This window comes from Nothobranchius furzeri, chromosome 12, assembly GCF_043380555.1.
Source record: "Nothobranchius furzeri strain GRZ-AD chromosome 12, NfurGRZ-RIMD1, whole genome shotgun sequence".
Taxonomy (NCBI): Eukaryota; Metazoa; Chordata; class Actinopteri; order Cyprinodontiformes; family Nothobranchiidae; genus Nothobranchius; species Nothobranchius furzeri.
Window position 1 is genome coordinate 40,741,666 of NC_091752.1, and position 17,915 is coordinate 40,759,580.

General features: G+C 43.9%; 1 protein-coding gene across 4 annotated transcripts in view; it reads left to right on the plus strand.

Moving 5' to 3' along the window:
* Nucleotides 1–17,915, plus strand: part of nckap1 (NCK-associated protein 1) — a 59,432-nt gene extending 41,517 nt beyond the window's left edge. For 2 of the 4 annotated variants that reach the window (XM_054750418.2, XM_054750420.2), the window contains 29 exons: nt 1,211–1,303; nt 1,382–1,438; nt 4,044–4,186; nt 4,334–4,424; nt 5,709–5,846; nt 6,006–6,054; nt 6,127–6,283; nt 6,384–6,440; nt 6,923–7,019; nt 7,968–8,074; nt 8,164–8,296; nt 8,371–8,452; nt 8,561–8,619; nt 9,198–9,343; nt 9,456–9,588; nt 9,841–9,960; nt 10,408–10,547; nt 10,669–10,800; nt 11,277–11,495; nt 11,572–11,702; nt 11,778–11,875; nt 12,335–12,428; nt 12,513–12,595; nt 12,676–12,756; nt 12,830–12,923; nt 12,993–13,109; nt 16,967–17,076; nt 17,509–17,598; nt 17,687–17,915. In XM_054750418.2, coding sequence (XP_054606393.1) covers nt 1,211–1,303; nt 1,382–1,438; nt 4,044–4,186; nt 4,334–4,424; nt 5,709–5,846; nt 6,006–6,054; nt 6,127–6,283; nt 6,384–6,440; nt 6,923–7,019; nt 7,968–8,074; nt 8,164–8,296; nt 8,371–8,452; nt 8,561–8,619; nt 9,198–9,343; nt 9,456–9,588; nt 9,841–9,960; nt 10,408–10,547; nt 10,669–10,800; nt 11,277–11,495; nt 11,572–11,702; nt 11,778–11,875; nt 12,335–12,428; nt 12,513–12,595; nt 12,676–12,756; nt 12,830–12,923; nt 12,993–13,109; nt 16,967–17,076; nt 17,509–17,598; nt 17,687–17,803 — 3,168 coding nt within the window. In that variant the 3' untranslated portion in view covers nt 17,804–17,915. The remainder of the gene's footprint in view (nt 1–1,210; nt 1,304–1,381; nt 1,439–4,043; nt 4,187–4,333; nt 4,425–5,708; nt 5,847–6,005; nt 6,055–6,126; nt 6,284–6,383; nt 6,441–6,922; nt 7,020–7,967; nt 8,075–8,163; nt 8,297–8,370; nt 8,453–8,560; nt 8,620–9,197; nt 9,344–9,455; nt 9,589–9,840; nt 9,961–10,407; nt 10,548–10,668; nt 10,801–11,276; nt 11,496–11,571; nt 11,703–11,777; nt 11,876–12,334; nt 12,429–12,512; nt 12,596–12,675; nt 12,757–12,829; nt 12,924–12,992; nt 13,110–16,966; nt 17,077–17,508; nt 17,599–17,686) is intronic. The other 2 variants (XM_054750419.2, XM_054750421.2) reach the window with 1 other exon arrangement.

Sequence of the window (17,915 nt, forward strand, 5' to 3'; positions counted from 1 at the left end):
AAAGTCTGCACCGGTAGTTATAATTCAATCTCGGCCAGCAACCCTTAAAGCATCAGCGTTGTGGAAAGAATGTTAGCCAGTAACAGGAGCGACCCAGAAGTTATTTCTTGTACCCATGAGAAGCCACAGCTTCTTATTGTTTTACTCTAATATCAGCTAAAAGGGGCTAGAGGCTAACGTTGAGCTAACAATGATAACGGTGACTTGGAAACAAATAGTTGACTCTGAAAATATCTCAAGCTACTTCTCAACTTCTGGCGCTGACCCATAACTGGCAACAGCTGCTCAGAGCGGACCTGTCTGTTTTGATACATTAGCTGCAGTACCCACATTTGACCACAAGAGGTTATTCTTATTCATGCACCTTTAAACATCTACGACCACGGAAGATAACTGGATCTGTTTATAACCACATCTCACCAAAGACACGGCTAATGTCAGATATTGCGGTGCTTGATCCGAAACTTAGGATCGGATCCGGGCGTTCCTGGTTGGAACATTTCCTCCCTGTTGGTTACCGGCTTCCGTTATATTACCCACAAGCTGTTTTTATCTCTTGTTCTCATCAAATATTTAAATGCTAAAAACGCTCCACTGTAGCTAAATTCTTGCTTGTGTAGATCAAACTTGATGTTGGAGCTTTGGAATTAATTTTTTAAGACTGTGCAGAGATCTGATTGCTGCAGTATCTGAATTATTTATCAGCTGCTCGTGGTTTCCGTCAGTCTGGTGTTCATTTAGTCAAAAATAAGAGATACTTTAATTAAAGTGAAGCAAGTTCTAATAATCTTTGCTGGCGCCTGAAGGGAAACTTAGTAATTGGATTTATTTTTTTTATAGAAGCCAGGAATAGAAATATGTATTTATGTACAGATGAAACCAGAGGTTTAAGTACACCAAGTGAAACTCTTTTTCCTCTGAAGTTAAATTTGACCAATTTTCTCTTGATTTGGATCAGAATAGTTACAGTTAGAATTACCAAAATCATTTGTACTTGTTTAAAGACATCAGAGCTTTATTTATTGAGGCTGAGTAAAACCAGGTGTGAGTGTTTTTATTGGGTGGTTTCAGCAACAAATGATGCTTCATTAGGTCACATGTTTGTAATGTTCCCAGAGTTTGATATAAATGCTCATTTATGTAACTACAGGAAGCATCTTCTGATTTGGTAGGAGTCTATTTAAGTGTGTTCTGCTGTGTTGTTCTACAGCAACAGCTGGCTCAGCTACAGAAGGAGAAGTCTGAGATTCTGAAGAACTTGGCTCTCTACTATTTCACCTTCGTGGATGTCATGGAGTTCAAGGTGAGAAGGAAAACCCAATGAGACACACCTGCTCTGATGTTTTGTTCAAATATGTGATCGGTGTCTCCTTCTGAACAGGACCATGTGTGTGAGCTGCTCAACACCGTTGACGCCTGCCAAGTCTTCTTTGATATCGTAAGCAAAGATGGAGAGCTAATGTGGACTTTTTTTTCTGTTCGTAAAAACAAATCTAGATTTGTGTAATTTACTGAAAACATCCTGATATGCCTGTCGGTCCTTGTTTTTCTACTCCCGACTGGTTTAATTTTCTGGTTCCTTAAAGCAGAAACCAAGTTTTACTCAGATGGCACCACCTGGTGGTGGAAAATATAAATTACTCCTAAAGCCCCTCTCCCTACTTCCATAATTACGGCTGAAAGCAGACTCTCACTTGTGAATGCGGACCTCTAGCTGACCAACAGAGCCAAAACATGTTGTTCTACAGTTAGTATTCCTACGTTATGTTGTTTATTCATATACCGTAAATCCTCTAATACAGGCCGGTATTCAATTAAAGGCCGGGTCTCCAATTTTGGCCGGTGTCGGAGTCAACGGAGGTAAATAATGGCCGGTCTCTTATTGTGGCCGGATGGAATGTGGTAACAAGCAAGTATGAGCGTCCCAGCGGCAGAGTTATAGTCCCCAAGTCAACCAGCAGGAGGCGATGGAGGTTCACGCAGAGCTTTGTTGGGCTTTTTCTTCAACGCTTTGTAACGCTACAGACACGATCCTCTATCACGCTCCTACCACACAGAGTCACGGTGTCAGTTAACCATGCTAATTCAACCCGCTCCACAGAACACACATCACCTTCCCTGTGGCTTACATAACACTCACACAACACGCAAATCAGCACATAGGAACTAGCAGAACGATAGGAAACACATATAACACAATACCCAGAATGCACCTGGCTTACAACCCCAGCCAGGTCATTACACTATCAAGTTCAAAGAGAACGTGCTGATTATGCTGCAGAACACTCTGGAGAGCAGCAGTAGGGGGTGTATGAACTAGTCAACTTCACTATACAGTAATCCCTCGCTACTTCGCGGTCCGTTCATCGCGGATTCGCTGCTTCGCGGATTTTTTCTTTGGAGCATTTTTCAGGGGGAATTCGCAGATTTGCGGTATTTTTCACTGATTCGCGGTATTTTTCTATGCGAAATATCAAGAAATTCTTGTTTTTTTTCCATCAATTTCATCATGAAATGCACTTTTTGTAATAAAACTAAAAAAAAACAAGTAAAAAATTTTTTTTCTTGAGTTTTACCCACAAAAAGAGAATGTGATCATACGATAATTCAATAGGGAGCGTGGTTTCACAGACGCGGAAGTGATAGCGTCGGTGAAACGCCGGCTGATCTAGGAAACCCCCGAGCGTTCGAGCGTCAACGAAGTGACACGGAAATGCCGGGCTTTCCAGAAGTAAGTAAGATAACTTACTATGAGCTGATAGTTCGTTGGATTGATCGGTAGGTTGGAAACTCTGATCATGAATCTGAAGAAACGATGACTGAGTGGTGAGCTGGAAAGGCGACTTCCGTTTATAGCCGCAGTTTGTGACGTAGGTGCAACGTGGAGGGAATCCCCGCGAGGGGCATGCTGGGAGTCCCTACTTCGCGGATTTTCACCTATCGCGGCCAGGTCTGGAACACATCTACCGTAGGTACTGACACGCGATCGTTCATGTCAGTTCATTTCCTTTAATGTTTTCTGTCTTTTATTTGCGCCTGATGCGTTTCGCTGCATGCTGTGGAGCGGGGCGCTGCGCATCACCTTGTCCTCCGACGCACTGATCACTGATACGGCCGCCAAACAGCGAGCGCTCCACTGTTTTTGTGGTCGGTAGATCTTTTAGAACTGCAGTTCAAAGGTAACTCATGAGGTGAATATATATGTACCCAGGTAGCAGTTTTTCTTTAGGATTGAGAGGAGATGCAGGAAGATAATAAACAGACAGGACAGAAAAATAGTCAAATAAAAACAAGTTAGTTTTTGTACCTGGTGGTTGCAACAAACAGACACCATTGAAGGTCATCAGAAGTGAGGAACAGAAAATGAAATAATTATTTTAATGTTTAGGGCAGCAGGAACTCCGAGAGGCTGCAGGCGCATCAGTGAGTTTGCGGCCGCTGCGCAGGGGGAGGGGGGAGAGGGCTGAAGCAGAAACTACCGTTGTTAAAAGAAATGTGTTTAACTTTGAAAATGTGGGCGCAATTTTAATTGTCAAAAACTCCAGCGAACCATTAGTTCATTTTGCTCAATTAGAAATAGAGGCCTGCCTCTAATACTGGCCCTCCTTCCAATAAAGGCCTGGAGCTTGATGAGCTTGAGTCAAATACAGGCCCGGGCCTGTATTAGAGGATTTACGGTATATTTATTATAGACTTATTCGTCATGAGACCTGCCACCAACTCTACTTCAGTCTAGGTTCTTCTGGAAACGCTTGTGCACTCTGTGATTGACATCTGTCCGTAAGCAGATGTCTAACGCTATTGGCTAGCGAACAACTCACAAAGCAACTTGCATGGGGCTCTACAGGATGGAGGGTGGTCTTAGTGAAAATATATTAACATTGCCTACATAATACCACAGTACAGGGTAGGACTAATGCTTACGGAGAGGGGAATTCTCCAGATTGCTGCTTTAATCATTCGGACCGTGTGTAATGTTAAAATCACATGGGTACACAGTTATTTGGTGACGTTTGATTCCTAAACCTTTTGACTCCTGTCAGACGGTGAACTTTGACCTCACCAAGAACTACCTGGACCTGGTGGTGACGTACACGACTTTGATGATCATCCTGTCTCGTATCGAGGAGAGGAAAGCCATCATAGGACTCTACAACTACGCCCATGAGATGACACACGGAGCCAGGTGACTCTGTGATTTCTGAAAAGAAAACAAGACTATCCATGTTCAGTTAAAATAATTTTTCCAGGCTTGGTCCTCAGAAGTGTAGTGTTCTACAAACTCTAACCAGGGAGCAGATCTGCTGAAACCCACCTGCTTTTTGCTCCTCAGTGACAGGGAATACCCTCGGCTCGGCCAGATGATCGTGGATTACGAGAACCCTTTGAAGAAGATGATGGAGGAGTTTGTTCCACATGGGAAGGTACTAAACGTTTCTCTTACAGTTTGAATGAGTCTATTTTAGGACATTTTCACACATTGAGCAGGAAGCAGTAATGTAAAACCAGTATCTCCCTGGGCTGGTGGTTTCTGTCCACATCCCTGTTAAATCAAGTGAGGTGAGGTACATAAGGTTGTGAAAAGTTCTGATTTTGGTGTGGAAGAGGAATTATTCTTATTTAAACCATTTTTTCATTTTGCAAGCATGCTCTTATTTTGTCGGTCCTTCTAAATAACACACTTCCCTTCCCTCCTGAAGCCTAAACTCACCTGCAGCTTGTTATGGTAACAAAATACACTTTTATTATTTTCATTAAGATTCCCATATGTTGTGCATCACGGCATCCGTACGGATGTTGCCATACAGTTTTAGTTGGATGTTGATTCTGTTTAAACCTACAGGCTCCCATAGCAGCTCTTCTCTACTTTTATAGCAGCTCCAGCTCCTGCTAGCTTAGCACAGCCAAGCTGCTAACTCTAGCTTTGGCGTTGTTTATCGTGTGACTAATTAGTCAACTGGACCATTACGCTTAATTAGATGGTGTTTTCCCTTTTTTCAGAATAATGTGTCAGTGTTACAAAAATATTGACTTGATATATTTCATACAGCCTAAATGGGCTTTTACCTTTTGTGGTTCTAGATTTTGAAGGTTGTTCTTTGAAGTTTTGATCTCCACTCACCAGCACTCTCCACCCTGCCACCTGATAGCATAAACCAGTGTCAACTGTCTCTTTAAAATGTGAATTCTGGTTATTGTTTCCTAACATAATGAGTGACCGGGCTTTCCCAACAGATGCGTAAGCGTTTAGTACGCAGCAATTAGCCGCCATTATAGTGGAAGGATGCGTTTCCACTGGCTGTGAAGCGACGCGTTTTGAATGCATCCCAGAAGCGTAGGAACGTCTCGCTCCACTAAATTTACACTCTGAGTCAAGCTCAGCTGTTCAGATCTGGCCAGACAGGAAATCAAACGCAAAAGCAAATAAAACATCAGGAAACTTTCAAAATAAAATATCAAATTAGAGTTCAGTTTAGATTATGTTACATAATCAACAAAGGTTAGCAACACTTCTCACACATTTTCCCTTAAACTGTTTTTTGCTTCTTTATTGAACCCGATTGTATTATTTAGAATTCAGTGATGAGGTTTTATATTGTTTTGCAAAGACTGATGCATTGTTCTGCATACCAGATGTCAGAATTTAATATAACTATAAAGTCGTTGTAGTTATAATCTGGGATCCGCTCGTCCTTCCTGTCCTGCAGTCCCTGTCGGATGCACTGATCAGCCTTCAGATGGTTTATCCCAGGAGGAATCTGTCTGCTGACCAGTGGAGGAACGCCCAGCTGCTCTCTCTCATCTCTGCTCCCTCCACAATGCTGAACCCGGCTCAGTCAGACACCGTGAGTTCATCCCCGTCCCACACACACACACACACACACACACACACACACACACACACACACACACACACACACACACACACACACCAGGGGCTGTGTTGTCTGATTAGAAGTGTTGAGTATCAAAGCTGTCCCATTTGTTGACTCTTTTTGTTTCAGATGCCGTGTGAATACCTCTCACTGGACGCCATGGAGAAGTGGATCGTGTGTAAGTGCTACAAACACAAACCTCTGGACCGATTTACCAAAACCGGGCTCATAATCTCACCTTCCTCCGCAGTTGGCTTCATTCTGTGCCACGCGGTGCTGAACAGCGACGCGGCGGCCTTGTCTTTGTGGAAGCTGGCTCTTCAGAGCTCCACCTGCCTCTGCCTCTTCAGGGACGAGGTCTTCCACATACACAAGGCTGCAGAGGACCTGTTTGTGAACATCAGAGGGTAGGAGCTGCAAAGATCTTTAAGCTTTTGGACTGTTGTAAAGAGAAAATAAATATCTTTATGTATTTTTAACTTTTTCTTACTTTTGCTTCTTTTCCAGGTACAACAAACGCATCAATGACATCAGAGAGTGTAAAGAACAGGCGCTGTCTCACGCGTGAGTTTAAATATAATCTCGTTAGTGATCCTTTCATCACACTCAAACGGAAATTTTAATCCCTTTTATTCTTTTTGTGCCTTAAACACATTAAAATCACATTTTAGGATCTGTCTTCTCCACCGCTCGCATCTTCTGTATTATTTATTTATATTCCTGTTCTTTTCTGACTTCACTTCCCTAAAACCTGTCATTTTAGCTTTTCCTCCGCCCCGCCGTGTCTTTCTGAGGGAGTCTCACACTAAAGCATCACCTTCTTTACCCCGTTTTATCCCCCCTCTATGTCTCTTCTCAGCTTTTATCCTTATTACTTATGCCGCCTTCCCCTTTCATCTCCCTTCTCATTCTTCTGCCGTCACTCATCATCGGCTCACTTCCTGTCCCCTTCGGGATTGTCCTAAAAGTGTCAGAATGCAGTTTAACCACGCTGCTTGTGTTCCACGCTCCGCTCTGACAACCTCCTCCTGGCTGACTCTCTGCAGGGGCACCATGCACAGGGAGAGACGCAAGTTCCTCCGCTCGGCTCTGAAGGAGCTGGCCACCGTTCTAGCCGACCAGCCTGGCCTCCTTGGCCCAAAGGTAACACCTTTAACCCCTCTGGAAGTTGTCTCAGATGTTAAACACAAACAAGTTCCTGAAAAGTGATCTGAGGGTTTTTGGAACATGTGTTTTAAGAAAGTAAGAACACTTTTTGAAACTTTTGTGAAACTCAGTGAGACGCTGGCTTTGAGTCAGACAAAGTCTCATTGTAGATGAGACAGTGCTGGTGAAGCTTTGAATTACACATCTGTAAAGATCTCCCAACATCTGTTATTAGGCACAACTCTGGTCCATCCCTTGTGTTTTGTGCTTTTTAAATTTTTGAATATTAATAATTTCATCGTTTCAATTTTCACTCAATTTAAAGGTGTGGTTCAATGATTATTTCTGATTTATAATCAGTTTTTCATGCAGGCTGAACCTGAAAATAGTCTCCTACAACTATCTGCTACTTTAGCTTCTGATAGATGATAGATGTGAAACTCTAGGATATGAAAAGCCTGACAGATCCACGTCACACTGTCACAGATTCACCGATCTTGGCTGTTGTCGGTTTAGCGTCCAGGAAACGGACAATGTCCTGGCTAATAGAAGCTAACTGTTAGCATTAGCTACTCCAGCACACAATAGAACTCCTTCAGGCTTGTTATTTGTGGAGATAAAACATCAACGAGGCAAAGCAAACAGAGACAGTGGTAAAGTTGCGTTGCTGTTAGCCAATCAGAGGTGAGATGTCTAAATAACAGGTAATAATAATGAGTAAGACTCCAAATCCTGCTGTTTTCACCCTTGGTTAACTTCTAATTACAAATACAGGAGCACCAGAGCTTTTTTTTCCCCACGAGTGAACGAGAGCTTTAAGGACAGAACTAAAGACTCGTGTGTCATACGGCGTATTTAGTTCAGAGACTGAATCTGTTTTGCGATGCCTTCAGCACTCCTGACCATCTTTAATCTGTCCATCTTCCCGTGGCTCCGCCCCTTTAGGCATTATTCGTGTTCATGGCACTGTCGTTCGCCCGGGACGAAATCATCTGGCTGCTCCGACATGCCGACAACATCCAGAAGAAAAGTACAGACGATTTCATCGACAAGTGAGCTCAAACCTGCCCCCGCCGAAACGCCGAGCTGGGCACATTTTATCTGCCGGGTTCACGCTAAAGTTTGGCTGCATGTTTTTCAGGCACATAGCAGAGCTGATCTTCTACATGGAGGAGCTGAGAGCTCATGTCAGGAAGTACGGTCCTGTGATGCAGCGGTACTACGTCCAGTACCTGTCTGGATTCGATGCTGTGGTTCTGAATGAGATGGTGCAGGTGAGAACCGGCAGCCCCCACCCAACAGCCTCTAAAGGACTAGCTTAACGTGGTTTCCTGTTTTTGTTCTGCAGAACCTGTCTGTGTGTCCCGAGGATGAATCCATAATCATGTCCTCGTTTGTCAACACCATGACCTCCCTCAGCGTCAAACAAGGTCATCATTGATTTTTATTTTCAATTTATTTTGGGTTTTATATATGGAGCAAATTTTTATAAAGTAGATTGTGTTTATTTTTGAATAAAGTAACAATGCTTTTTGCAGTGGAGGATGGAGAGGTGTTTGACTTCAGAGGAATGAGACTGGACTGGTTCAGACTGCAGGTATGAACACAGTTTAAGGGCATGTTCAGCTCACCTGAAACAGGCTTATTAAAATATGGATAAATAATTGCTATCTTGGTCAGCGTTGTTTGCTTCCTGAATGGCCTCTGTTTAGTGAAATGAGCTCTTGAAACCGTGAAACCTTCACATCCCATCAGTTTGACGTTGCGTGATTGTTTCGTCTGAAACATTCTTACATTTCTGTCCGACTCTCCCTGAATGCTCCACAGATGCTGGTGTTATTTATGTCGGTAAATAAACTGTAATGCTAAATTTCTATAATAACATTATTATAACCATCTGTGAAAGTTGCAAGACTGCACACAGACTAGCTGTTAGCTCATCAATCCGAATAGGACATAGCTAAGTTTCTGTACAGAGGATGATCAGGAAGCATCAGGTAAGGTAGTAAATGTAGGTTCTACTCAGGAGTGGGAGAGAGAGCTCTTTAGTGCTTAATGTCAGAAGTTCCACCAACTGTCATGAAGATCATTTCTAATTAAATGTACTGGAAGTTTATTTGAATCATTAAATTTCATTCATTTTTTAATTATTTTATAATGTCCTGCTCACCGCAGGCCTACACCAGCGTTTCCAAGGCCAGCCTCGGTATCGCTGATCACAAGGAGCTGGGTAAAATGATGAACACCATCATCTTCCACACCAAGATGGTGGACTCTCTGGTGGAGATGCTGGTGGAGACTTCAGATCTGTCTATCTTCTGGTGAGACACCACTGAACCCTACAATGTTTCTTTTTTTTTTTTTTTTTGGCTTTTCTGACATAAACAAAGTAATTCCTCGCTTCCTGTAACCGTCTCCCGCTGCGTTCTTCAGCTTTTACAGCCGAGCCTTCGAGAAAATGTTTCAGCAGTGCCTGGAGCTTCCCTCACAGAGCAGACACTCCATCTGCTTCCCTCTGCTCTGTGCACACTTCATGTCCTGCACACACGAGCTCTGTCCTGAGGAGGTGAGGACACGGACACACACACCATTAGGACGAAGTAAACGTGGGTTACAAAAATCTGCAACACCAGTAATCCATTATAGATGCAGTATAAACCCAAAGCCTTTCTGAGACGCAGAGTCATGTAAACATTTAGGAACCATTACATGGTCATCTCGGGGAACTGCAGCAGAACGAGAATTAAAATAATCCCAGTTTAAGCCCAGAGGGTGTCTATGCTCTGGCTACAGCATGAACTTGTGTTTTCCTCTGCAGCGTCACCACATAGGAGACCGGAGCCTGTCTCTGTGCAACATGTTCCTGGATGAGATGGCCAAGCAGGCCCGGAACCTGATCACTGACATCTGTACCGAACAGTGTACACTCAGCGACCAGGTAAGAGATGCTGCTGGCGAGTTTTTGGTTGTGCTGATAATAAACTCACCTGTGAGGTTGATCCGAAACACGTCGGATCCAGAACTGGATCCTAATCTGAGCTGGTGCAGCGCATACAGATCCTCCACAGAGCTATGGAGCCCATCTAAGTTTAATCAGTCTGCCTACATCAGACGTCTGCCTGAAAGCAAACTAGAATTTGTCTCTAGAGTGAAGATGGTTTGAATTTTTAATGCTTTGATTCTTGAGCAGCTTGTATGTGTTGGTGCTTTGACAGCTACATACAAATTCATTCAGAAATGTGCAACCTTGTATACCCCCCCACCCACCCACCCACACACACCACTGTCAGATTAACATTACAAGTCCATTTCTGACTCCCAATATCAAACGTGTCTGATTAGTTTAACTCTGAGTCGTTGACTCTGCTTCTGTGGGTTTCCTCAGCTGCTGCCAAAGCACTGCGCCAAAACCATCAGCCAGGCTGTCAACAAGAAAAGCAAGAAGGCAACGGGGAAGAAGGGCGAGCCGGAGAGGGAGAAACCCGGAGTGGAGAGCATGAGGAAGAACAGATTACTCGTCACCAAGTCAGTACTAGAAACAAACTTTAACCAGTGTTTTCATCCACTCCTCCTGCTGTACCTAATTATGTTTTGTTTACTCTGTTTCCTATCATCTAACCTGATGTTCTCCTGCTTTTATTTGCAGTCTGGACAAACTCCACACAGCTTTATCTGAACTCTGCTTCTCCATCAACTACGTTCCCAACCTGGTGGTGTGGGAGCACACCTTCACACCGAGAGAGTACCTCACCTCGCACCTGGAGATCCGATTCACCAAGTACGGATAAAAATAACAGTTTAAGTACTTCTACACAGAAAATTGTCTCTGATGTCCAGTTCTGTCTCAGAAGCCTTTAAACAGGAGGTTCTCTGTCCAGCTCGAGACATTTTCTTCCACTGTTTTTAATTGCGGGGTTCCTCAAGGCTCCATCTTGGTTCCAAGGCTCTTTTTGTGAGGTGTCGTTCCAAATGGGCCAATTTTAGTAAAGAGTCACCCTGTTGAGTAGCATCTGAGACTTGAAAACACAGATGGACGTTAACGTCCTTCATCTAAACGATAACATTTGGACAATTTGACCTCCTCAGTGGTTTGAACGGCCGTTTTGGTGTCCTGTGCTTAAATAAACATGTTTTCCAGCTTTTGTTTTGATTCTCCTCTGTAAACTTTCCCCGATCCTTTGTGAGAACATTTTTCTGAATTGTTTGACACCTACCACCCCCACCCCCCACCCCCACCCGCACATCTGTCTCCAGGTCTATAGTAGGGATGACCATGTACAACCAGGCCACTCAGGAAATAGCCAAGCCCAGCGAGCTGCTGACCAGCGTCCGAGCTTACATGACAGTGCTGCAGTCCATAGAGAACTACGTCACCATCGACATCACCCGGGTCTTCAACAACGTCCTCCTGCAGCAGACGCAGCACCTAGACAGCCATGGGGAGCCCACCATCACCAGTTTATACACAAACTGGTGCGTTGGATGTCTCCATCTGGCGAGGAGGAAACCTTAAAATTCAGGATTAATCCCACTCCCTATGTGACTGTAGGTATTTGGAGACGTTGCTCCGTCAGGTCAGTAACGGACACATCGCCTACTTCCCCGCCATGAAGGCCTTCGTCAATCTGCCCACTGAGAACGAGCTGACCTTCAACGCAGAGGAGTACTCCGACATCTCCGGTACACAAAGATTCATGTGTTTACTCATGCTTTCGTAGATCCTCGGTAATCAAAGTGTTTGTTTTGTTTTAACAGAGATGCGTTCGCTGTCGGAGCTGTTGGGCCCGTACGGTATGAAGTTCCTCAGCGAGAGTCTGATGTGGCACATCGCATCTCAGGTTTCTGAGCTGAAGGTACACAAGAACGCTCCTGATGATTTTAAGAAAGGCCACGCTCTCAGGTTTACGGGTTTCTTTATCTGGACATGACAGAAAATTGTCCAGATCTTATTCAAGTTTATGTAAGGTGAAACACAGGTAAGTTGGTCTTCTTGGGAGTGGATGTTCCTGCTAGTTCTGCCTGAAGGTCAGAGGTCAATGCTCAGAGAATTTGTTAGCAGGTCGTAGCCAAACATTTGAGGCTGTAATACCCATAATGCACAGCAGTCTTGACTGGAGAAACCCAAATAAGGCAGCAGTAATGGCTGATTCCAGCACGGAGGTGGTGGGCTGGTGGTTTGGGCTCCTTGGATAAACTCCTGTAGTTTTTAACACACAGTGTTTCTGTTTTAACTCATTTTCAGTCCAATAAACATCGATCCATGTCTTTGGCCACTTGAGGTTGAGGTAAGCGTGTGTCTTTGTCCTGTGCAGAAACTGGTGGTGGAGAACATGGAGGTTTTGACCCAGATGAGGACGAGCTTTGACAAACCAGAACACATGGCTGCACTCTTCAAAAAACTCACCTGTAATCAGAAATGCTCACGGTTGTCTCCTCCAACAGCCGAGTGTCTGGATCTGTCCCTAACGCTGAGTTTTTGTGTCGCTGCAGCTGTGGACAGCGTTTTGAAGAGGATGACCATCATCGGGGTCATTCTGTCCTTCCGCTCTCTTGCTCAGGAAGCTTTGAGAGACGTAAGACTCGCTCACACTAGCTAAGCTGTGATCTCCTCATCGATGCTCGTGTCTAAGGGGACTTTCTCTTCTCCTCCCAGGTCTTGTCTTGTCACATTCCCTTCCTGGTGAGTTCAGTGGAGGACTTCAAGGACCACATTCCCAGAGAGACCGACATGAAGGTAGAGTTGATTCCCAGACCTGCCTCCGCTGGTGTTCCGTCTGATGTTGACGTGACGGTCTGTTTGTTTCCAGGTGGCCATGAACGTGTACGAGCTATCCTCAGCGGCAGGTTTACCCTGTGAGATCGACCCAGCCCTGGTGGTGGCGCTGTCTTCTCAGAAAAGCGGTGAGTCAGCACAAAGTCAGCCCGGCAAACACACGACCTGTCTGTGTGACCTTCTGTTTGTGTCTGTAGACAACATCAGTCCGGAGGAGGAGTATAAAATCGCCTGCCTGCTGATGGTGTTTGTGGCCGTTTCCTTGCCAACCCTCGCTAGCAACGTGATGTCACAGTACAGCCCCGCCATCGAGGGTAGGCCTTGGTTCTTTAGAGACTTCTTTTCGTATCGTTAAAACAAAAATAAAACAAGTAAAATCCCAGCTTTCATTAAAATTAAGAGTTTAATCTGAGCTGCTGCTTTTCACAGCTTCTCCGCTGAGTAAAAACAACCATTTGGTTCCACGACCTTAATGAAAGCCTTCAGCTGAAACGTTGTTTCTGTTAATTAAAGAAGCTGTTTTTTCTCTGCGCTGCTGGAGCTTATTGGACAGTTTATTTTTTTCTGTTTATCAGATGAATCTGCACCAGAAAACGTCCGAAGTGTGTCACTGTAACACAGTCTTTGGGACTGATGATGTTTCAAGGCTTCGGTCTCAAAGGAGGAGTCTTCGTCACTGTTTTAATTAAATTTAACAACCATTTAATGAAATGCGTTCATTAGAGTGGAGCTGTTACACTTTGGTTCCAGATGTAATGAAGACTAAAACAGACAGACTCGCTCTAAAGCAGGGGTGCTCAAAGCGTCCACCACCAAGCTGGTGCTGGTCGGAGGTGAGACGTAAACAGAAGTGTAACGTTCTACAAACCAGTCAGCTAGTCCTTTAGCTTCATATAAGCTTACAGCGGCCATGTTGGCACCGCCAACAGGAAATGCTGGAAAGATAAACACTAAAATTCACAAACTGATGGATAGCTCCACAAGCCCACAGTGCACAGGTTGTAGCTAGTCTGTTCTTAAAGGCCCAGTGTGTGATATTTTTACCTGTTTACTATCTAATCCTGTTTCCAGTTCACAAACTTGTCCTTTTTCACTAATATTTCTCACCAACGTCAATTCTAAATATACCTCTCAACTTGAAATTTTGCATTTTTTTATACATAAACTGTGGTTGAGGCTCCATGGTCGTCCACCATCTTGAAATACAGTAGCTGTTTAGGGACACACGAGTTCCAACTTTACCCGTTTGGACTGTTACTGACACCCGAGAGAACCAGCAGAGGGCAGCAGTGCGCCCTGGAAGCATGGAGTCTGCTATTTCAACTAAGAAATAGAAAATAATAGCTACACCGTTGCTGTACTTGTTAGTTTGCATAAAAAACTATTAAATCAAAAGACAAATAATTTGTCTGTTCCTCTTCATGTCCAGCACAAGGAAGCTGCATATGTTCAGACCACCCCGCCCGCTATTAGCTGGACGCCAGCCTCTGATTAGGGTCTCTGACTCCCAAACTCACCTCAAGTTGTTCATTCATCTTTTCCTAGTACCAGAACTCCCAACCCGGTCCCAACGTGTCCAATCTTACTCAAGTCTCCTCTCTTCCCATGTAGCCTGCCGTCTCGCACAACAGCACTAGCCAGTGGCTAAATCAGCATTGTTTACTTTATCTCCACAACACTTTACTAACGGCGATGTAGTTCTCCACGCGTTACAGAGACGCTCCGACACAGAGGGCTTCTTCTCAAATGTTACCTTTAGACTTTGGCCTCCTTTTGCTGGTAATCCGTGGGAGTTTACGTGCAGCGTACACAGCGTCTCCCCGGCTCTAGCCATGGCCAGCTAGTAGCTCAGTAGCTCGTGATGCTGATCTCCACCACGCCAGCCGTGAGCCACGATTAGCTGGTGGATAAGTCAGCATTGTTTACGTGATCTCCAGCATGTCCCCGGCTTACCAACACTCCTTCACCAGCCGTAGTTAAAGAGCAGCCAGTGATAGCTCCATATCCTCCATATAAGCTGGTAGCGGCAGCCAGTTTGTTTACATCGAGGCACCGTGATCCACGTGAAACAGGTGTTGTGGGAAATGATGTTGCCCTGAAATATTCTGTTTCCCTTAGACAGTCAAGAGCAAATATTTCCAAATTCACATAACTTATTGTCCATTATGAGGACTAAACTACCTCAAATAAAAGATGGTTAAACTGAGTGAGATTACATCTTTTTACATAACTTTCAAAAATGATAAATAAGCTTGCTGCAAAAGAGTGAACAAGAATGTTTTTAATGTATCCTTTTTATTGTTTTTAGGAGGAAATACAGATAAAAAATCACAAGCATAACATTATTACATTACATCATTTTACCGTAAAAGTTTATTACAGATGTTGTGAAAATAGCCAGAAGTGCGATCTCCCGACACGGGGGACAGACTATTTCGGGAGAGCACAATTTCTCACAACACCTGACCTCCCGGCTGATGTCACCCCTCCTCCGCGTGTGAATCGTGACCGCTTTAGAACTACAGAACTAGCTTGCTTCCTTCAGGACAGGTTGATAAAACGGTCATAATTATAAATGCTTTTTTAACCCTCCCACTGTCTTTATGGGTGACCCTGTGAGAAAAGTTGACCATTGAGCAGGATTGATGGTTTATCCCTTGAGGTCCACATGGCAGGGGTGAGGTGGTGCTCACTCCTCACTCCTGCCACATGGACCCAAGGGATAAACCGTCAACCCTGCTCAATGGTCAACTTTCCTTGCGGGGTCACACCTATTAGGACAGTGGGAGGGTTAAAGAGGTCGAGTAGCTTGTTTGAAGCTTTGTGTGGGTTAGGCTACACAGGGTGGAAACTGATTATACAGTCAAAATCACCAGTGAGCCACTAGCTGCAATACTTTCTCTGAACTGCACGGCGCTAAAGAGTCACATTTTTTCATCACGACTTCAATAGATTTCACACACGGGGCCTTTAACCCTTTGATGCATAATGGTCACTACAGTGGACAGGTACTCAAAAGTGTTATTTCTTTATTTTTGCTATTAAGCACAGCTGTTGAAGACTTTATTGCATGTGAGCCCCTCCATTTGGACTTCAGTAAGTCAAGCCACCATATTTCATGTTCAGAATGCACGCTGTCCACTGAGGTGGACATGTAATAAATTATTTGTAAATTAACAAAATGTCACAAAAAATATTTGTTTCATTCACACCTAAAGATGAATGAAAAAAATTGTTTAAAAAATCATGGTTGAAGGTCTCATAATTCATGCATCAGAGGGCTAAAGGGATCTTATTATGAAAATCTAACTATATGCCTCTATAAACACTCTAAATGCAAAATAATATGTTGATCCTTTTTCTGTCTGATGTCAGGAATCATGTGCTTCCATGAGCCATTTGAGAAGTTTCCTTATTGTGATGTCACAATAAGGAAACTTCCCTCACCAGCGCATCCCCACCACATGTACATGTTAAACAGATAGAACTGTGGGTATAAGCGCCTAAAGAAGCCTGATTGGCTGTAAATTGGCTCTGAATTCCAATAGGATCAACCTTTAGATTGATTTACGTTTTTGCACAAGACTCTGATAATCCTCGTAATGTGCTCTTTGTGGAACGGTGGCAGTTTTTATTAAACTTGCTGGGTTTTAATAGACATCTGTTCAGTTAAATAAAGCTAATATTTATCACAATGGAGACACCATATTGTAGTTAGATGAGGTATCAGAGGGGTTTGTCTGTCAAGGAGGAATTATCAAGACGTCGCCTCCTAACAACCTTGAAATGAAAGGCTGCCCCGTTAATGAGGGCCTTGTGAAGAGGATAATAACGGATCACGGCCCGCGCCCTGGTTAGTATGCAGACGGCGTGTTGGCCAGCGATTGGTTTCTCTGATGGCGTGTCTTGGAACACGGCCTCATTATTGCCACGTTAACTATTCTGTGAGTTCACAATCACATCCACATTCTGTAAGCTCCTTTTTTATTCACCTCACACAGTCTAATAATCTCCATGAAATAAGAGTTGGATTTTACCAGCTGGACTGTCGTATCCAGGTGTACTGTGGGAAAAGTCTTCCACTATTAACGTTACTCTCCTGAATTTAAACCAGTGTTAATTGATTTTCAGAGCGGAGTTATTATGGGTGTGTGTTTGCTGCCCCCTACAGGCCACTGCAACAACATCCACTGTTTGGCCAAAGCCATCAACCAGATCGCTGCTGCGCTCTTCACCATCCATAAGGGAAGCATAGAAGACCGCCTCAAAGAGTTCCTGGCTGTAAGACACACACACACACAGATTTTTATCTTGAAGATTTAAATGTTTGTCCTTTAATTCAGAAAAAGTTGAGGATGGATTCTTCTTTTTGTTTTTCAGTGTGAGCTGTTTGTTTTTATTTTGTTTTGTTTGATGTTCTTTGCTAAATCAGCTGCAGCTGCTTTAGGCTTCCTGTTTTTCATACATCAGCTATAATGGTTGCTTTTCTTATGTGTCTCCAGCCATGGCACATGAAACCATCTCTATGCTTAAGACAAAAGGATTAAACCATGTGTCATAACTGTCTTTCAAAGTCTTAAAATATTTTCTGTCAGGCATAATAAAGACTAAAACTCCTTATGATCACATCCAACAGCAGGTGCTGCTCTACGGGTCATGATACCTTCAAAAAGGTGACTTTTTTTCAATTTGCGTGTGTGTGTGTGTGTGTAGCTGGCCTCATCCAGTTTGCTGAAGATCGGCCAAGAAACTGACAAGATGACGACGCGTAACAGGGAATCTGTTTACCTTCTGCTGGACATGGTGAGAGGAATTCAAACTGGAGATGTTGTTTTTTAAAATTACAGCAAAGTTTAGTGACTTTCTGTTCTGGGCTGATTTTGTGCTTCAGATCGTGCAGGAGTCTCCCTTCCTGACCATGGACCTGCTGGAGTCCTGCTTCCCCTACGTCCTGCTGCGAAACGCCTACCATGCTGTCTATAAACAGAGCATCAGTGCAAACGCATAAACACACACACACACACACACACACACACACACACACACACACACACACACACACACACACAGCTGAGACCTGATGTTTGTCTACTGTTTGAGCGTTGGCACTTGGATATAGA